At 39.9% G+C, this 17,458-nt stretch overlaps 1 protein-coding gene across 1 annotated transcript in view; it reads left to right on the top strand.

Moving 5' to 3' along the window:
• Window positions 1–1,041: 1,041 nt before the first annotated feature.
• The window catches only part of ntrk2a (neurotrophic tyrosine kinase, receptor, type 2a), a 196,357-nt gene continuing 179,940 nt past the window's right edge, over window positions 1,042–17,458 (top strand). Inside the window, exon 1 of the mRNA XM_080188833.1 lies at window positions 1,042–1,715. Within this exon, the coding sequence (XP_080044959.1) occupies window positions 1,504–1,715 (212 nt within the window). The 5' untranslated portion in view covers window positions 1,042–1,503. The remainder of the gene's footprint in view (window positions 1,716–17,458) is intronic.

Below are 17,458 nucleotides of genomic sequence, written 5' to 3'. Positions count from 1 at the left end.
TAACCGATGCTGTAATTCAATATCTGTGTGTAATATTAGCAGTTTTAGCAATCTGACTGCCTGTTATCTGCATCGTACATTGTGATGTCCATGACAGACTCAAGTGCTGCAGTACAAAAATTAATACACACATAGATACATATACACACATCCAGAAATGAACACAGATACACACACAGATATAGAGATACACATATCCAGAAAGGAACACACAGATGTACACATCCAGATGTGAATACAGATGTACACACATACAGATGTAAGCACGTAGATACACATATGTATGCACACATACAGATGTGGACACACACATTCAAAGATATAAACAGTTTAAGGTCGGTCTAATTCCTAGCAGGAAACCTTCGAAATTCGATTTATCCAACAGATTTGAACCGCCTGTCACCACTCTGTTATATGATTGCCCTGCCGATTAAGATCACTTCTAATCCAACAGGCAGTGGGTTTGTGAGAGTTGATATAATGCTAAGGATTGCACGATTGTAAACCAGACCCTTAATTGGCACAAGGGAACTATAACGGGAGACTCTGCTAGACAATGCTACGGACTCATACCCCTCACATACAACACCGAGTTGATTTATTGGACTGTGTGTGTGTGAGAGAGAGAGAGAGAGAAGCGGAGAGTACAGATAACTCTCGGTCTGTGTGGCTCTGGACATTCAGCACCGGCTTGTTGTACAGGCAGAGGCAGAGAGATGTGACTGCTCGCTGCGGTGCCTGGCTCGGCTGTAAATCTGCACAGTCCGATTCCCATCCCACACATCTCGCCGCTTCTCACATTCTTTGACTTTTCTCTCTCTCTCTCATTTATAGTTTGCGTTTTTTTTTGGCCCCCAAAAAAATCTCCTTCATCCCTTTTCGTGCGTCAGCCCCACGTCATGTAGAGCAGCTTCCCGAATTGGATGTTAAAAAATCGAATAGTTTTGGTAAGAAGGTGTTTTTTTTCGGAGGGGGGGGGTTGTTGTTGGAGAGAATTAAAGAAGACCTCGCACACACACAACCCTGTCAGCAGCAGGCAGCTGGGGAGTTGGTGCCAAGGACTGACTGAGTGAGTGAGTGGCCACTGCGGCAGGAAGGATAGCCCAGAGCCGAATGGCCACAATCTCACTCCACCTCTGCTGGAGCCTCAAATAGTGGCTGCGGATCCACTGGCGGCTGCTTTTGTAGCATTTTCCACATTCGGATCGCCCCCGTGAGACTATATATATATATAGAAAAAATACACAGAGAGCTGTGGACAGGGATTTACAAACTGGAGGCATCGCTTAAATATCCTTTTATCCATAGAGAGGAGGACCGCTCTGTTTATTCGCAATCTACGGATTACTGCTGATTCCTCCTCCTCCTCGCTGCTGCTAAGGGGGGCTGCTGAGACACGGATCTGGGTCCTTGTCATCCTTTCTTTTTTTTATTTCTCCTGTTTTTTTCTCCTGTTTGGGAAATTCCGTCCGATCTGGAGTGCGGAGGAGAGGCGAGCGGAGAATGGGCTCCTCATTGCCGAGGTGTCGGGGCTCCAGGCTGAGGGAGTGTGCGGTGTGCTTGTTGCTGGGCACGGTGCTGGGTTTGGGCAGCTTGGCTCTCGCCTGTCCTCCTTCCTGCAGATGTAGCAGCACCAGGATCACCTGCATTGAGCCCGGCATCGTGGCTTTCCCCGTCCTGGCTTCGGCAGCCGAGATGGAGAACATTACCGAAATGTGAGTATAACCCCCGCATTGCTTGCCAAATGGACGGGAGAAATAAACACCTCGAAACCTCCCAATTTTTAGCCTCAGTTATGTCGGCGAGTCTTGCAATGATCCGGGATAAGAACATCGCTCTTACCAGATCAGGTTATTTCTCAGAGTGTCAATGTCTGTTTAGGATTAGTCTTTAGATCAAACAGCGGAAGAACATTTAAACCCCCTCTTTAAATGGAAAATAGACGGGGGAAATCTCTATCGGAATATAATCCACAAATTTATTTCACCACCCAACCCAGTCCAGCCAGACACACTCCAAATCATATTTAAAAAAAACACTGATTATTTTGAACAGTCTGAATCCCAATCCCATCACTTGGACATGGCAATATTTAGGCAAAAAAATGTCTGAACATGGACAATCTTACAATGATTTTACTCCGCCTTCTCTTTAGACTCAACTTAATTCATTTATTTCAAATAACGTGGATTGTCGCCGACATTGCATTGCTGGTTAATTCGGATTCTGAAAATAAGGCCATTTATCGCCAGAGCCTATTAAAGAAACACAGCACGTCCCAGCACCAATCTGCGTGTTTGGATCTGAATATCTGTTGGTTAGAGATCTCCGGGTGCTCACTCCCAGCTCCTTCTGTGCAATTCGGGGTTTATTTTGTAAGATTCACTGGCTGGAAATAGAATATTAATTGTGACTCTGCCGTCACATCTTTCACTCTCCTATATTCCCTCCTTGTGTCATCAGGATGAACATTTTTTAGTCGCCGGGCCCTGAAGTACTTGTTGCGCTGAAAAGAAATCTAAAGTTTACCTTGTGCTCGCTCTGTTTCATTTTCTTTTGCTGAATTCTGAGGATTCACATTATATTAAAGCTTGGCACATCTCCCAATCAATCACCTTGCTGCTCTGGGCTCTGGGGATTTGGTTTGTATTAAGAGTAAGATCACCGTCGGGCAATTTGTATCTTTTCCAAGTATTCAACAAGTTTCCGGGAAAGGGATCAGGTTTTCTTATTGTTTGTTTACTTGCTGGAATTGAAAGCTTTCCAAGTTGACTTTCGAGTTTCTGAAAGGGAGAATTCCACCTAAGCTGCTGGCTGGAGGCAGTGATTCCATCGTTACCGCCTTCACCGGGAACTGAACCCGCATCAGAGACAGTCTGCTACTGTCAGCTACCGGCACATTTATCCCCAACTCCCTCAGCACCCTCCAGACTTACCCCAACCCCCTCAGCACCCTCCAGACTTACCCCAACCCCCTCAGCACCCTCCAGACTTACCCCAACCCCCTCAGCACCCTCCAGACTTACCCCAACCCCCTCAACACCCTCCAGACTTACCCCAACCCCCTCAACACCCTCCAGACTTACCCCAACCCCCTCAACACCCTCCAGACTTACCCCAAACCCCTCAACACTCTCCAGACTTACCCCAACCCCCTCAACACCCTCCAGACTTACCCAACCCCTCAATGTCCTTCAGACTTACTCCCAATTCCCTCACCAACCTCCAGACTTACTCCCAACTCCCTCGACAGCCTCTAGACTTACTCCCAACTCCTTCACCAGCCTCCATACCTCCCCCACTCTCTTCAACAGTCTCTATACACCTCCTCACTGATCCTGCTCCCCTTCCATCCGCTCTCCACCCTCTCTCCCTTTACATTACCTCTTCTTTCACACTGTCCTTCCACACTCTCTTCACTCACACTCTCTTCCTCCACTCTCCCTCCATTTACTTTCATTCCACTCTCTACTTTCACACTCTCCCTCCATTATTTCTCCACACTCTCCACTACCTCGACCCTCCATTCTTTCCACCCTCTCCCTACAATCCCTCCTCTCCACACTCTGTCCACATTCTCTCCACACTCTCCTCCCCCACACACATTCTCTTTCCACATTCTCTCTCCACTCTCCCTCCTCTCTACACTCTCCACACTCTCCATACACTCTCTCTCTACACTCTCCACACTCTCTCTCCCAACATACATTCTCTCCATTCTCCTTCCTCTCTCCATTCTCTCCACACTCCATACATTCTCTCTCTCCATTCTCCCTCCTCTCTACACTCTCTCCACATGCTCCATACATCCTTTCTCTACACTGTCTCTCTCCACATACATTCTCTGTCTCCATTTTCCTTCCTCTCTACACTCTCTCCATTCTCTCCACACTCTTCATACATTCTCCTTCCTCTCTCCATTCTCTCCACACTCCATACATTCTCTCTCTCCATTCTCCCTCCTCTCTACACTCTCTCTCCACACTCTCCATACATCCTCTCTCTACACTCTCTCTCCACACTCTCTCTCCACACTCTCCATACATCCTCTCTCTACACTGTCTCTCTCCACATACATTCTCTGTTTCCATTTTCCTTCCTCTCTACACTCTCTCCATTCTCTCCACACTCTCCATACATTCTCTCTCTCCATTCTCCCTCCTCTCTATACTCTCTCTCCACACTCCATACATCCTCTCTCTACATTCTCCACACTGTCTCTTTCTCCGCATACATTTTCTCTCTCCACTCTCCCTCCCTTCCGCTCCTCTCACAGTGTGAACCATTGTGGTCAGGTTATTTCTGAGCCCCCCGCCACGGCAGCCTGGGTTCCCTGATTCAGGGTCAGACGATGAGCTGAGCCACTCCAGCCCATGGACATTACCGTGAGCAAACGAGCTCCTGGCTGATTTGGAGGGATGTTTTGTCCCATAGAACAGATTATTTGAAATGCATCATTGTAACATTGTGGTGCTGCGAATGGAGAGGTGGTTTCATGTACTTCAATCGGAGGCTCCATTGATGAGAAATCCTTTCAAACCCATTTCTGAAGAGACCCCCCCCCCGCCCGTGGTGAGTTCAAATGTGAATCTCTGGATCCCGGATACAGTTGGATGTATACAGGTTCTAAACAAATTATTGCCGAATTAGCACAAAGCTCACCTCAAATCCTCAGGTACCTCTTCAGCTGTTGATTCAGCTGAAAACATTTGACTGGGTAACAAAAATCATATTCATGCCTTCTCTCTCTGGACAAACACTATTGTCAGTACGAATAACAGTGAAGGGCCCAGGCAGAGTTCGAGGCGATTAGTTAGCATATCACACGGGTGCTGGGAATAATAATGTGCAAAAAGGGACATCCAAAGTGTAAAATACTGGTATCGCCACAATCCAAACTCACCCATGTTTCTTACTAGCAAGTGTGAGAGCAAAAACAATGAGGCTCTTTGACTCGGAGAACTCCCTCAATTGAATAGTTACAATCCACTCATCTCTTTTAATCTGCAGGAAAAAGTTAGTAGTGGCAGATCTCTAAATGTCATTAACTAAACTCCAAAATATTCAGTCATCCTTGGAGTTTTATCATTTAATCTTGCCCTAACTCCACCTCCCACCCCTAGCTAATATTCCCACCATCCCTTTCTCAGCAATTGTTTCATGAAGAATCCAAGTCACATCTATACCTGAAACTTTTAATCCTGTCCCATTCAAATGTTTACTAACTCCTTTCTAAAAGTACAGTGTAAATGTCTGATTAGAAATGCCATTTTAAGATACAGGACATTCATCAAGATTGCCATTGGAAAAGCTTTATTTTGGATTGTGTACAAGGATATAAGGTGTAGCATAAATTACATTTAAATGAGACGTTTAAATTGTCTGACATGACATTGCTGTGGTGAAAAAAAGGCAAAGTTTTTAAATGTTCTTAATCTGCAAAAACAACATTTTTTCTTGGAGGATGAGGTGACTTAAATTCTCTGATATTATTCATTAACATGCTGCAAGTCAAATATAAAATAGCATTATAAATGGCATACAGTAGAATGTACAGAAGAATCAACAAGATTACATATGTGATGAAGTTAGCAACAAATTAGAACAGCAAAGTATTAATTCTACAAAATTCTACAAGTCTGTTTATCATTATGTTTGCAAGAGGACCAAGTGGGCTTTGTATAAAGCTAAGCAAAATCCAATATGACACTAGGTTAAGATGTGCCCATAAATCGTTCATAACTTTGAAAATAATCACATACTGTAATTGAAGTATTATTAAAAATATTATTTGGTGAATGTAAATGCTGCACTGATTGATTGTGTCACCCTCTGAGGTGTTGAAACACTTCCAGAACCAGGTTCAGCTAAAACTGCAAAATAATCAATGCTGCATGTAGTGTCCACAATGAACATCTTGCAAGAAAGACTATTATTATTAATAATAATGGTAAGAAGATTAGAAGAAGGCTGACAGTCAGGCAGAGGCAGTGGGTGGGTAATTATTAATCGAAAGAATGGGTGATGAGGATCAACAGTCTACTGATAAAGTAGCTGAATTGGTTTCAACATAAATTCATCCAAATGAATGGCCCCATAACCACTGATTGCATTATAATAACCAGTTACATTAAATCACATTATCCCAACATCACAGCATTTTTATTTCCATTGAAATTATTCTGTCAAAATTTTAAATTTCGCAATGTTACTACAATGAATCCGTTAAAACTAAGATGAAATCAATATCTCTAAAGTGCACTGAGGCTGTAATATTCCAGATTGTTCTGCAAATATTCCGTTTCAAAATTAGAGTATTGCATGAAAGCAATATGTATGTATCATATATATAGTGCAGTATTCATATTCCAAACAATATCTTGCATAATCTGTATATTATGGAAATATATTTAAGTTTTTCATTGTCTAATTTATTATTTCTGGAGTGTTAGTTCATAGTTTAAGTATACAAATATTCTACAACATTCTTTTTGTTATTGATAGCTTTCTGTGACCTTGAGCATCAAGGTTTAAATTATTAAAGAGGCAATGCACTACATTTTCTGGTTTGGATTTGCTCAAGTTTCAGTCTAGGACACAGTGAGACAGGGAATTTATTCGGTCTTTCATCCGACTAAGCTACACAAATTGACTGGGGAAAGACCGGTGAAGTTGGAAAAGTGCCAGGTAATGAATGTTAGAACAAGGACACATCTGTGCGTTTGAAAGAGAGTCAGAGAGATGCACACAAAACATCAGGAAAAGAAAAACACAAGTACTTACTTGTTTGGAGAGTATGAGAGAGATAATGGCAGAAAAATAAACAGAATGAGAAAAGATCACCTTCAGGAAAGAGGATAGAATGAACAATACAGTTAATGAAGGAATAGAGCAAACTATGTCAACAGAGGGAGAACATCACAGTCAGGGGAGGATAGAAAGCACAACTAATAAAATGCAGAGGGAAGCATAGGATGCAGATAATGAAAGAAAAATAAATGGGATAAGAAAGAAACAATTTTGATATGATACATAACATTTTGAAGTGTGAAAGAAAATATATTTTGAAACTAAAAGGGGCTTTGTATGCTAATAAAATCTCTGATGAAATTGCCATATATTGATATGTAGTTCTAACAAAGACATTGCTGCAGTAAACAGTGATGAATTTACATTAAGGAAAGTACAGTGGTTGCCGTGAATGTATACCCTGCGCTCACATATAGCTACTCTCCAACATTACAATTTGTTGAGAACTGATTTTGTTACAGAGCAATGGGTGAAGAAAAGAAAGAATAATGAAAAAGCAGTGGACTAAATGGGAGTGAAAGGGAAGACAGAAATATTCAGACAGAAATTCTGCTGCTGTCATTAAATCAAAAGTAAAAAAAATCAGTGGGACAGATTACACAAACTATTACACAAAGAAATTACGGTAACACATGAGTAATGTTTCTATGCAATATAAACATTCAGGTAAATAAAGCAGCAGTGAGAGCTGTAAATTTTAGATGTAAATTTTAAAATAGCATTAATAACTTTAGACACGAAAGGTTTAACTTTAGGTTTATCTTACAGAATTTTGGTCATTTCTTTATCTTGTTGCATTTGGTCAGATAAATAATGGGAAAAGATTTGTAAAAGATTGTTTGCATTTATTACAACTCACAGTGGCTACATGTTTTGACTAACTTAGCTGTATTTTAAACCAGACACTAATAAAATATTTCTGCTCAATTCTGCTAACTTGTAGCAGCAACAATCCATGCAGGAGTGTATGGGTGGGGTGGGGGCAGTGGGGGTGGGGGTAGTAACATCTTTAGTTTTGTTTCTTTATTGAATATAACATTCACAAATAGAACAATTGCCTAACATCTGCTTGTCCTGAGTTTTACCTGGTAATTTTTCTTATTTGTCAGTGCTTGAAAGTGTAAAGCTAAAAAAAATTTGTGAAATTTGTTATATTCTGATTTGATGTACAAAAATGACACTCCCATGTTAAAACATTTAACAAGCCAGACAGATTACTCCATTCCCAATAGCACAATATTTTATACTTCAGTTGAGACTCTTCAAAGATTAACCATTCTAATTGATAATTTTATTAATTTCATTGCAATTTGTCACTGCTGAAAGTATAATCGGGTAGGAGGATCACATAAAGTTCAGTAATTCATTATATTAACATAAATAAAGGCAATCCACACATGTGCATCAACAGCCAGTGCTGTGGAATGATGAAACATGACTACAGCTATTTTCATGGTGACATTTTTTTCTCAACTGGCTTCAAAAGAAAGGCATTTAACCAAATGGGTCATGGGAAATCAGAAAGAAATTTCCTCAAATGCCTGTTTGGGGATGCTTGTAGAATGAAATTAGTAGCTGTTTGGATGTAGACAAGTTTGACTCAGAGAAAATTGCTCACTGCACGAGTGTGAAATGGCAGTTTTCTGGTTGTGTGGTTTCTCTGAGTGTATGCTTTCCTCTGAGAATGAAGGTTTGACTGAAATCAGTTAAATCAGTTTTCAACATCTTGGAATTTACAACATAAGATAAGGCCATTTGGCCCTTCGTGCTTGCACTGGACCTTATGTTTCAGTTAAAGTTGAATCTACAGAAAAAAAGGAAAGGCCTTAAGATAAATTTTAATTCTGATTTTGTAGACACTATAAGAATTCACATACTACAGGGTAAAGATGAGTTATAGAATTATGTTGCCAACCATAAAATATTCATAAGATTCATAAACTTCATTGCCTTAGTTTTGTTTATTCTTTTCTCTTTGTGAATATTGCAAGTTTTGATCATTCTTTTGAAACTTCAGTACATTTGTTTTACTGAATACCAACCAGGTTTGCTAATGTCATTCTAGAAAATAATGATTGAACTGTGAAGGTAAGTCGAATTCTTCATGTATGTACTTTATAGTTTAATCTGATGTGCGGTGTGGACTTCTTGCTGGACTTCTTGAGAGTTTAAAGGTGAACCTCTGAGCTCAGAACATGATGCAAATGAATAGTTTCAGAAAACAAGTTAATAGTAATGTTAAGAGATTGAAAGGAAATTTTATATGTCTATTATAAAACAGTTACTGGTGTTAGACTATAATGTTCAACTGACAGACTAGAATTATAATGCAGCTTGGTTTTTGTCTGACTGACTTTAAGGATTTGCAATAACAGAGCTTTGTTGCATGCATGCTTTGACATATATTGAGAATTTTACTCTACAGGAAATTAATTGCTACTGGAATACAGACATATTTTATTCTCTATTATTAAAAAATACGCGAACATGCTTCAAATTTCTATCTAAGCACCTGTATATTGTAACTTTGCACCAGATTGGAATTTTGTTGGAGATGCTGTGAACAATGTGGGACGTTGAATTTGACATGACACAGATTGGTTATATTACCCTTGGAGTTCACATTCAGGCCTGACACCTGAGTGCTACTTATTGTGTCCATAATGCTTCACATCAACCCAAAAGCTTAGCTTTGCTGCACTGTGAATTGCGTTCAAATTATATATTGTGTTTGCAATTGAAAATAATTTTAATTAAAGAATAAATATTAGTTTATCTTCTATATGGTATTGATCATGGTTAGTTGGATGATATAATATTTAATAATAACATGACTGGTTTATTATCTAATGCATAGCATAGTGAAAATACATATGCCAGTTCATTCCACTTTGTTGCCGAGGTGCAGTTGTGCTTGACCTTCTCTGTGTCTTGAAAGCCACAACATCCAATTGCAGTAATAGGTCAATTATAGGGTAATTGCTATTGCTGAGAGAAGTTTGCAGATTGGTAGGTGCTTGTATTTTCCAGCTACAGATCAGAGCCAACCAGCAAAAAAAATTTTGCCCTATCATTTTAAATGCAATAAATTCAAAAAATTATATACATCCAGATAGAAGTCATGGGCTGCTTACATACATAATTGTTTCCATAAATCATACTGACTACTGCCCAGGAATGACAAAGTCATAAGTGAACCTCATGAGTAATGATTTGGTGAATGTCTCCAATATCTATGGCCAACAAATTTGTATCTAAGTAAATGGTTGAATTTTTTTTGTGTTATGTTACTGGAAATATGTATAATGATGGATGGTCAGGATCTACCAAATGAGTACAAATGTATGAGAAGGACTAATCAATTTCAAATTGTTGACTAGGCTATGTTATTTACCTCTTACAGAATAGATTTTGCACTTCTTATTAGAGTTGAGAAGAATCTATACATGAGGCAGTGGTAGTGATAAAACTAATCTATTTGGTTTTGATTCCTTTTATTTGACCTGGGTACTTAAGGAATTGGCTAATTTGATGCATTTGTTGCAACAATTAGTCAAGTTGTTGTTAGGAGAATTCCAAAGGGAGAAGCCAAACATTGAATTTAAATGTAAATACTGTATGTAATTTATCCAGCTCTATGTTTGATTGTTGGCTGGGTTTAAATTCAGTGGGTCCAGAAACTGCATTTAAGCTATTTATCAGCTTGTCTTTTTTCAAAGCAAGAGTCTGCCTAGAAGATTGAAGGGTGTATTCAAGCTAGGTAGCTTTCATACTTGGTGAGAAAAGAAAGTGAACCATAATGTAGGAAAATTATTTAAGCATAGTTGAACATAGCAGTTGTGAGTGACATTTTACATTTTATTATAACCCTAGCTAAACTTAATAATTATTGCAAAACAAATCTGTACAGTGTTACTGCTGCAATTTTCCGACTTCCATGAATTTATTCTGAATTAAAAGCCTAAGACAGAAAATAAGGTTGTATTATTCTGCCAGATACAAGGAAGACCCCACAATGGACAGAATAGTAGCCATTTAAATGAAAGTAAAAGTATTGTTTGTTACCAGAACATGTTATGAATGCAGTGGTCGGGAGAACCCTGAGGTTCCGTAGGAGTCATCCAGAGATTTCATAGTAGACCCGGCAACTTTAAATTTGAAAATAGCTGTCCTTTCAGTTTGTCCAATTGAAGGCTGTCTTCACACTTTTATCCTATCAGCAGCCAATGAACTGAGAAGCCAGTCTTTGATTGGACAAGCAGGAAATACTGGTAATGTTATTATTGAAGGTCTCAGCCAAGATCAAGGGTGAAGACAACAGGATGGTGAACCAGGCAGCAGAATGAGGTAGGCCACGGCCACTGGCTGGAAGGGGAAGCAGCCTCAGAGGATGGTAGGGGAAGCGGTCATGTAGAGTAGGATGGGCAGTGGCCTTGGAGATTGGGAGGACAAGCGGTCATGGAACAATGGAGAGAGATTTGAAAATGTATGTGAGAGGAAGAGAGGTGGATGTGCAAATGTACATATATTGCTCTGTGTGTGTGTTTGTGTTTGTGAGTGTGTGGGAGAGATAGGTGAGAGAGTGTCAGTGTGTGGGGCAGAGAAAGAAGTGAGAATGTGATTGAGTGGGAGGGAGAGGTAGGAGTATGTGTGTCTGTTTCTTTGTGTATGTGAGCAAGTGTTTTGAATGTATGTGAGAATATTGAGCGTGTGTGTGAGAGAGAGAGGTGAGTGTCTACATGTGTATATTTCCATTTTTGTGTGAGTAAGTATGAATGGGAGACAAGAAAGTGTGTGTGTGTGAAAGAAGTGAGTGTGTATATGTGTGTGTATGTGAGAAAGAAGTAAGAGTGTGAGAAAGAGAAAGGCAAGTGTAAGAGAGAGGAGTGTGAGTACATATGTGTGTTTTTCTTAATGTGTATGAGTGACAGTGTGTGTATATGTGTGAGGAGTGTGTGTGTGCATGTGTGTGTGAGAGAGTTAGGAGTGTGCATGTGTATGGTTGTATGTACGAGACAGTAAGAAGTCTCACAACACCAAGTTAAAGTTTAACCTGGTGTTGTGAGACTTTAACCTGGTGTTGTGAGACTTCTTGCTGTGTTTACCCCTGTCTAACGCTGGCATCTCCACTGTATGTATGAGAAACAGAGGTGGGTTTATGTGTGAGAGAGAAGTGGGAGTGAGCATATGTATGTGTGTGTTTCTGTGTTTGTGAGAGAGAGACAGAGAAAGTGTGTGTGAGAGAGGGAGAAGGTGTTTTTGTGTGTGTGATTTGACAATCCAGTTCTCCAGCAGCACTCCTTATATTAAATGAATTTGTGAGCAAAAGAAGCAGCATCTTTCACAAAGGTAAAACTTAAGAACTTGTTGCAGTATTATAATAAATTATTGAGTTTGTCTATATAAGTTTCATAAAGGAAGTTTGAATCCTGGAATGAAGGAATTTCTGGCAGCTTTTTCTAAAAGTGATCCTCTGACTTATATTTTGTTGTCAATACCATCAATCATTTCACTCACCTGAAACTGCAGGTGTTTAACTTTCCAAATCTATAAACTTACTTGCTTGGCAACCAATCATATTATTAATTATAATAAATGTATAAATATAAGAAATTGAAAAAACTCTATAAATTGGATCTTGTATGTATCTAATATGCAAAGCAATTTTTTTTTGTTGTTCAACTCTTCAGCATAATAAGAATGTTTCTCAGGGGTTCTGTTGAGTACTCTTGGAAGGTCAAAAAAGTTCCGTGGCTGGAGAAATTTGGGAAACCCTGCCTTAGCATACCCATCCCCTGTGAAAGTAATGTACATTGTATTTTATTGGCATGTTGACCAATGCCACCGGATCCAGGGATGGGTTTTTGGTAAAAGAAATTGTTCTGGTTAAAAGTTTCCAACAAGTTGTAAATTTGGCAAGTTTCAGGTGATTGAAATGATTTACAGTACTGACAACAAAAAGCAAAGCAAAGGATAACTTTTAGAAAAAGCCTCCAGAAATTTCTTCATCCCAGGATCCAAAGTTCCTTTGTGAAATTGATACAGCTTCATACAATTTTAGGAAGCTTCTAAAGATCTAGATGAAAGTCAAGTCCACAATATGATTTGAATATATTACCTGTGAGTAGTAATTTTCAAATGGAAATACATGCAAAAATCCCAAAAGCATTATACTTTGATTGTTATTTGAAAATATGTGAGAGTATGAGCATTGTCTATATGATTTATGTTGAGCGTGTTGATGTGAATTGTTTATATCAGTAAATGGATGAAGACACAAGGTGGTGGTGAGAATTGGGTAATGCTGTTATAATTGGATTCAGGAAGTTCAGATGGCTTCAGAAACCAAAGAAGCAAAGCCTGAGTGATGTACTGCAGTTATTGGAATTACTGCCCAACAGCCAGGAGTTTCTCCAGATTTCTTCTTTCTTTTTATGAAGGTACTGACTCGGACTTGGTTGAGCTTCCACCTAATAACAACAACTCTGTATTTTATATTAATGACCATTCTTTGTGTGTTAACCCAGGAATGGGTGTCTCTCATCCATGTTTATCTCATTTCCAGACTTTCCCCTTCCAATACTATACTGGCCAGCCTTTCATCACTCACCCTCCTTAGACTTCAACTCAATCTACATTCTTTTGCTCAAATCCTGTCCAAAACCCTCTGACCTATTACTACTTTATTTTCTGACCTGCATTGGCTCCTGCAGTGCCTCTAATTTAAAATATTTGTCCTTGTGTCATGGCTGTACTCTTTCCTATCTTTGTTAACTTCTCTAAACCTATCACCCCAAGAACTCTGTGTTCCTCCGGCACTGTGTATTTTCTCACATAATCCCCCATCCGATGCTAGGAACTCCCTTCCTAACAGCACTGAGAATGTACATATACCAATGGACTTCAACACTTCAAGATGGCTGCTCACCTCACCAGCACTGAAGGGCTGTTAGGGGTGGACAATAAATGTTGGCTTTGCCAGTGATTTCCACATGTCATGAAAGAATTTAAAAAATGGACTGAGTAGTCATTACAATATACCTGGACTTTAAGGACTAGCTGAGGACAGCCAAGTCAATGTACTATCCAGCCTTTCATTTCCCTACCCTCGTCCTAGTTACAAGAAGTATGCCACAGGGAGGTTGGTGTGGCAATAGGTATTCCAACATTTGCTGGACATCAGCAGAATCTGTTTTGTGGGAATCCCACTCTGTCAAGCAAATGAGTCCTGATCCAGGTTGGGGTCACAGTGATGTCAGGACAATTGGGGAAATCCTGCTCTGAGTATCCCCTGACAGGAGAGAGGAAACTTGGCCCTCTCTATATGTACATGAGGTTTCAGTTTACACTGAGGAGTGGAAATTTCCCAGTCAAGTGTATTCTGATTTTGGATATTCGGCCTTCCCCAAAAATTTCCTACTCTGTCTAATATTTTCATTGTAAGAAGTCTCACAACACCAGGTTAAAGTCCGACAGGTTTATTTGGTAATAAACGCCACTAGCTTTTGGAACGCTGTTCCTTCATCAAGTGCGTTCTGAAAGCTAGTGGCGTTTACTACCAAATAAACCTGTTAGACTTTAACCTGGTGTTGTGAGACTTCTTACTGTGTTTACCCCAGTCCAACGTTGGCATCTCCACATCATAACATTTTCATCACAGTGGAGTCCTCATTCTCTTCTATTGTGTCAATATCACCTTTACTTTGTACTGTCTTGCTGGGGAAGTGTCCCCTCCCACAAACTTCCAGGAAGGAATTCCGTCCTGCTTGTTAATTTGATGGGAAATTATTACTTCTCAATGCATGGCCCTCTTGCTACTGGATCTTTGGTGATAAATCTACTCCTTCTGTCATTTTCTTCTTTGGAATCGCCTCTCCTACTCTGTACGGAAATCTTCTCCATCCTGAGTGAGTTTGTATGTCTTTAGATCCTTCCATCCAATGGATACTCAGTCCCTATTAATCACAGGCTGCAGGACGGCACTGTGGCGCAGTGGTTAGCACTGCTGCTTCACAGCGCTAGGGACCCACGTTCAATTCCAGCCTTGGGTCATTGCCTGTGCGGAGTTTGTACTTTCTCCCCGTGACTGCGTGGGTTTCCTTTGGGTGCTCCAGTTTCATCCCATAATCCAGAAATGTGTGGTTGATTGGCCATGCTAAAATTGCTCCTCGTGTCTGAGGGATTAATAGGATCAGCAGGATCTGTTTTGTGGGAATCCCACTCTGTCAAGCAAATGAGTCCTGATCCAGATTGGGGTCACAGTGGTGTCAGGACAATTGGGGGTTACAGAAATAGGGCCCGAGTGGGATTGTGGTTGATACAGACTCGATGGGCGGAATGATTTCCTTCTGTACTGTAAGGATTTTGTGATTTTGTGATACAGAGGAAAGAATTTCCAATGCTGTCAAATGTCTTTTTGTCAAATTATTTTGTTTTTTTTCTCATTCCTTTATTAAATTTTATTGAAGCATCATATATATTAGAGTGGTTGAATATTATCACCAACAAAGCCTCAAGTACTCAGACTGGGATTATTAAATTAATACCACATACTTTTATCCTACTACATGAAAGCCACTTTAACGATATAGATTCCTTAATTTCAGTATCTTATTATTTTAACAAAAGCATCAATCCTTTTATTTCACATGTTCCCACACTAATGCTAATATATGAGACAGAAGAACATGATGCAAGTGCATTAAGTATTTATCTGCTAATATCACCATCGTTTCCAGGCTGGTGTGATTAAAAGCAGGAGCACGGGCTACAGCAAAGGCTGAATTCCTTTTGGCCAATCTGCAAAGAGGTCAACCAAACAGGTGTCTTCACAGACAATGTCACCAACCTTTGGGAAAGTGCCTTAGAGATTATGGGAACATCCGGAATCACATTCAGAGAAAAGCGGCTTGTGGGGATCCTCTGTCTGATGTATTCAGATAATGGCTGGATTGTTATTAATCATAATATGTTTGTATTAAATATGCCTCAACAGCTAAGGCTCAATACAGTTAAAATTGGTGTAATATCTTCACAATTAATGACCACATTCACATTCCTTATCCAGCTGGAAAATGGGAAACAAAATATCCATCCATAGACCTTTAAAACAGAGCTATCTTTAAATTATACTACATGATTGTAATGTTTAAATGCTTGGCATAATCACCTCACTTTCCTATTTGTCTTGAATAAGTTAACATCTCCATTAAGAAGCAAAGAAAGAATTTCAGATGTCAACACTAAACATTTATGTTATCATCCAACAGCACATTTTCAAGGCCATAATTCATTGTGAACATGTCCCCTGCTTTCTATCCTTTTTCAGAGATCATCCATTCAATTTGATCAAATCCTTTTGAATTCTGTCAATCTGTCTTATTATTGTCACATGATCACATTGCTGAATATAATCAGTAAATTTTAGCTTATAAGATGGAATGTCCTCCATATTACAGAATCATAGAATGGTTGCAGCACAGAGGGAGGCTATTCATGGATATTTATGAATAATGGCCTAGATGTTCCAATCAGTGATAATGTGAGATGCATTGCTGCTGCCCATCTCTTCAAGGATCTTCTCATCCTAGTTGATGGGACACATTCCCTTTTATGGCACTGGCTACAGTATTCAGCTAAGGGGTGAGTGAATGAATGGGCGGGTAAGTCAGGCGGGTTGGTGGCTGAGGCGGTTCATGTGGCTGATATGGGTAGGTGGGTAGGTGAGTGAGAGAGTAGTCAGATCAAGAGATCGTTGGGTGGCAGAGGGGGCTAGTCAGGTTGGAAGGTGATCAAGTTGGGTCAAAATGTATTCTGGTGGCCAGAGGTAGTAGTTAGGTGCCAGGAGTGAGGTGATTTGATGAGTTAGTTATGAAGTTACTGGCTGTTAGACCAGGTATTAAACTGTCTAACATTTCCAGGATAAGCACACAGTTACATCCAGTGTATATCAACTGAAGCATTCATTGAGCATCCTGGGAAGCGGGGGAATGACTCCATCCAAAATTTAAACTTCCTGGCAATTCCCACTTCTGTCCACATATCAGGACTTCCAAAGGGTCCTGATTAATATCTCCTGATTTATGTCCAGCTCTGACAATCTGGAGACATGAAGATTTGGGCCAATGTGAATGGCAGACTAAACTGGGAAATATTAACCCTACAGGATGAAATACCTTTTTAGATTATCATTTAAAATCAGAAGTAAACACCTCCAACTTTACGCTTTTATGTGCTGCTAAACAATTTTCCTTAATTGTCAATCTTAAAAGGAAACATCTTATGTCAGTGGAGACATTTCCTGACAATTTCCGAGATGGTTCTTAGATCGAGTTAGGATTACTGATGAGTTTGCTGATCTAGCCGGGACTGCTGACGATTCCTCTGATCTAACTGGAATACTGACAATTTCTCCAATCAACCTGGGATACTGTTGATTTCTCTGATGCAGCCAGGGTTATGGATGAATTTACTGATTGAACCAGGGCTACTGATGATTTATCTCATTGAGCTGGAGTTACTGATGAATTCTCTGGTATAACTAGGGGTACTGTTGATTTCCCTGATTTAGCCGGAGCTCCAGATGATTTCTCTGATCTTGCCAGGTGTTACTGGTTTCCCTGATTTTGGTGGGGTTATTGGTTTCCAT

Source organism: Carcharhinus amblyrhynchos, chromosome 5, assembly GCF_965287045.1.
Source record: "Carcharhinus amblyrhynchos chromosome 5, sCarAmb.v2.hapA, whole genome shotgun sequence".
NCBI classification, from domain to species: Eukaryota; Metazoa; Chordata; class Chondrichthyes; order Carcharhiniformes; family Carcharhinidae; genus Carcharhinus; species Carcharhinus amblyrhynchos.
The sequence above is the reverse complement of the archived record's forward strand: the minus strand, read 5'-3'. Positions and strand labels throughout refer to the sequence as shown.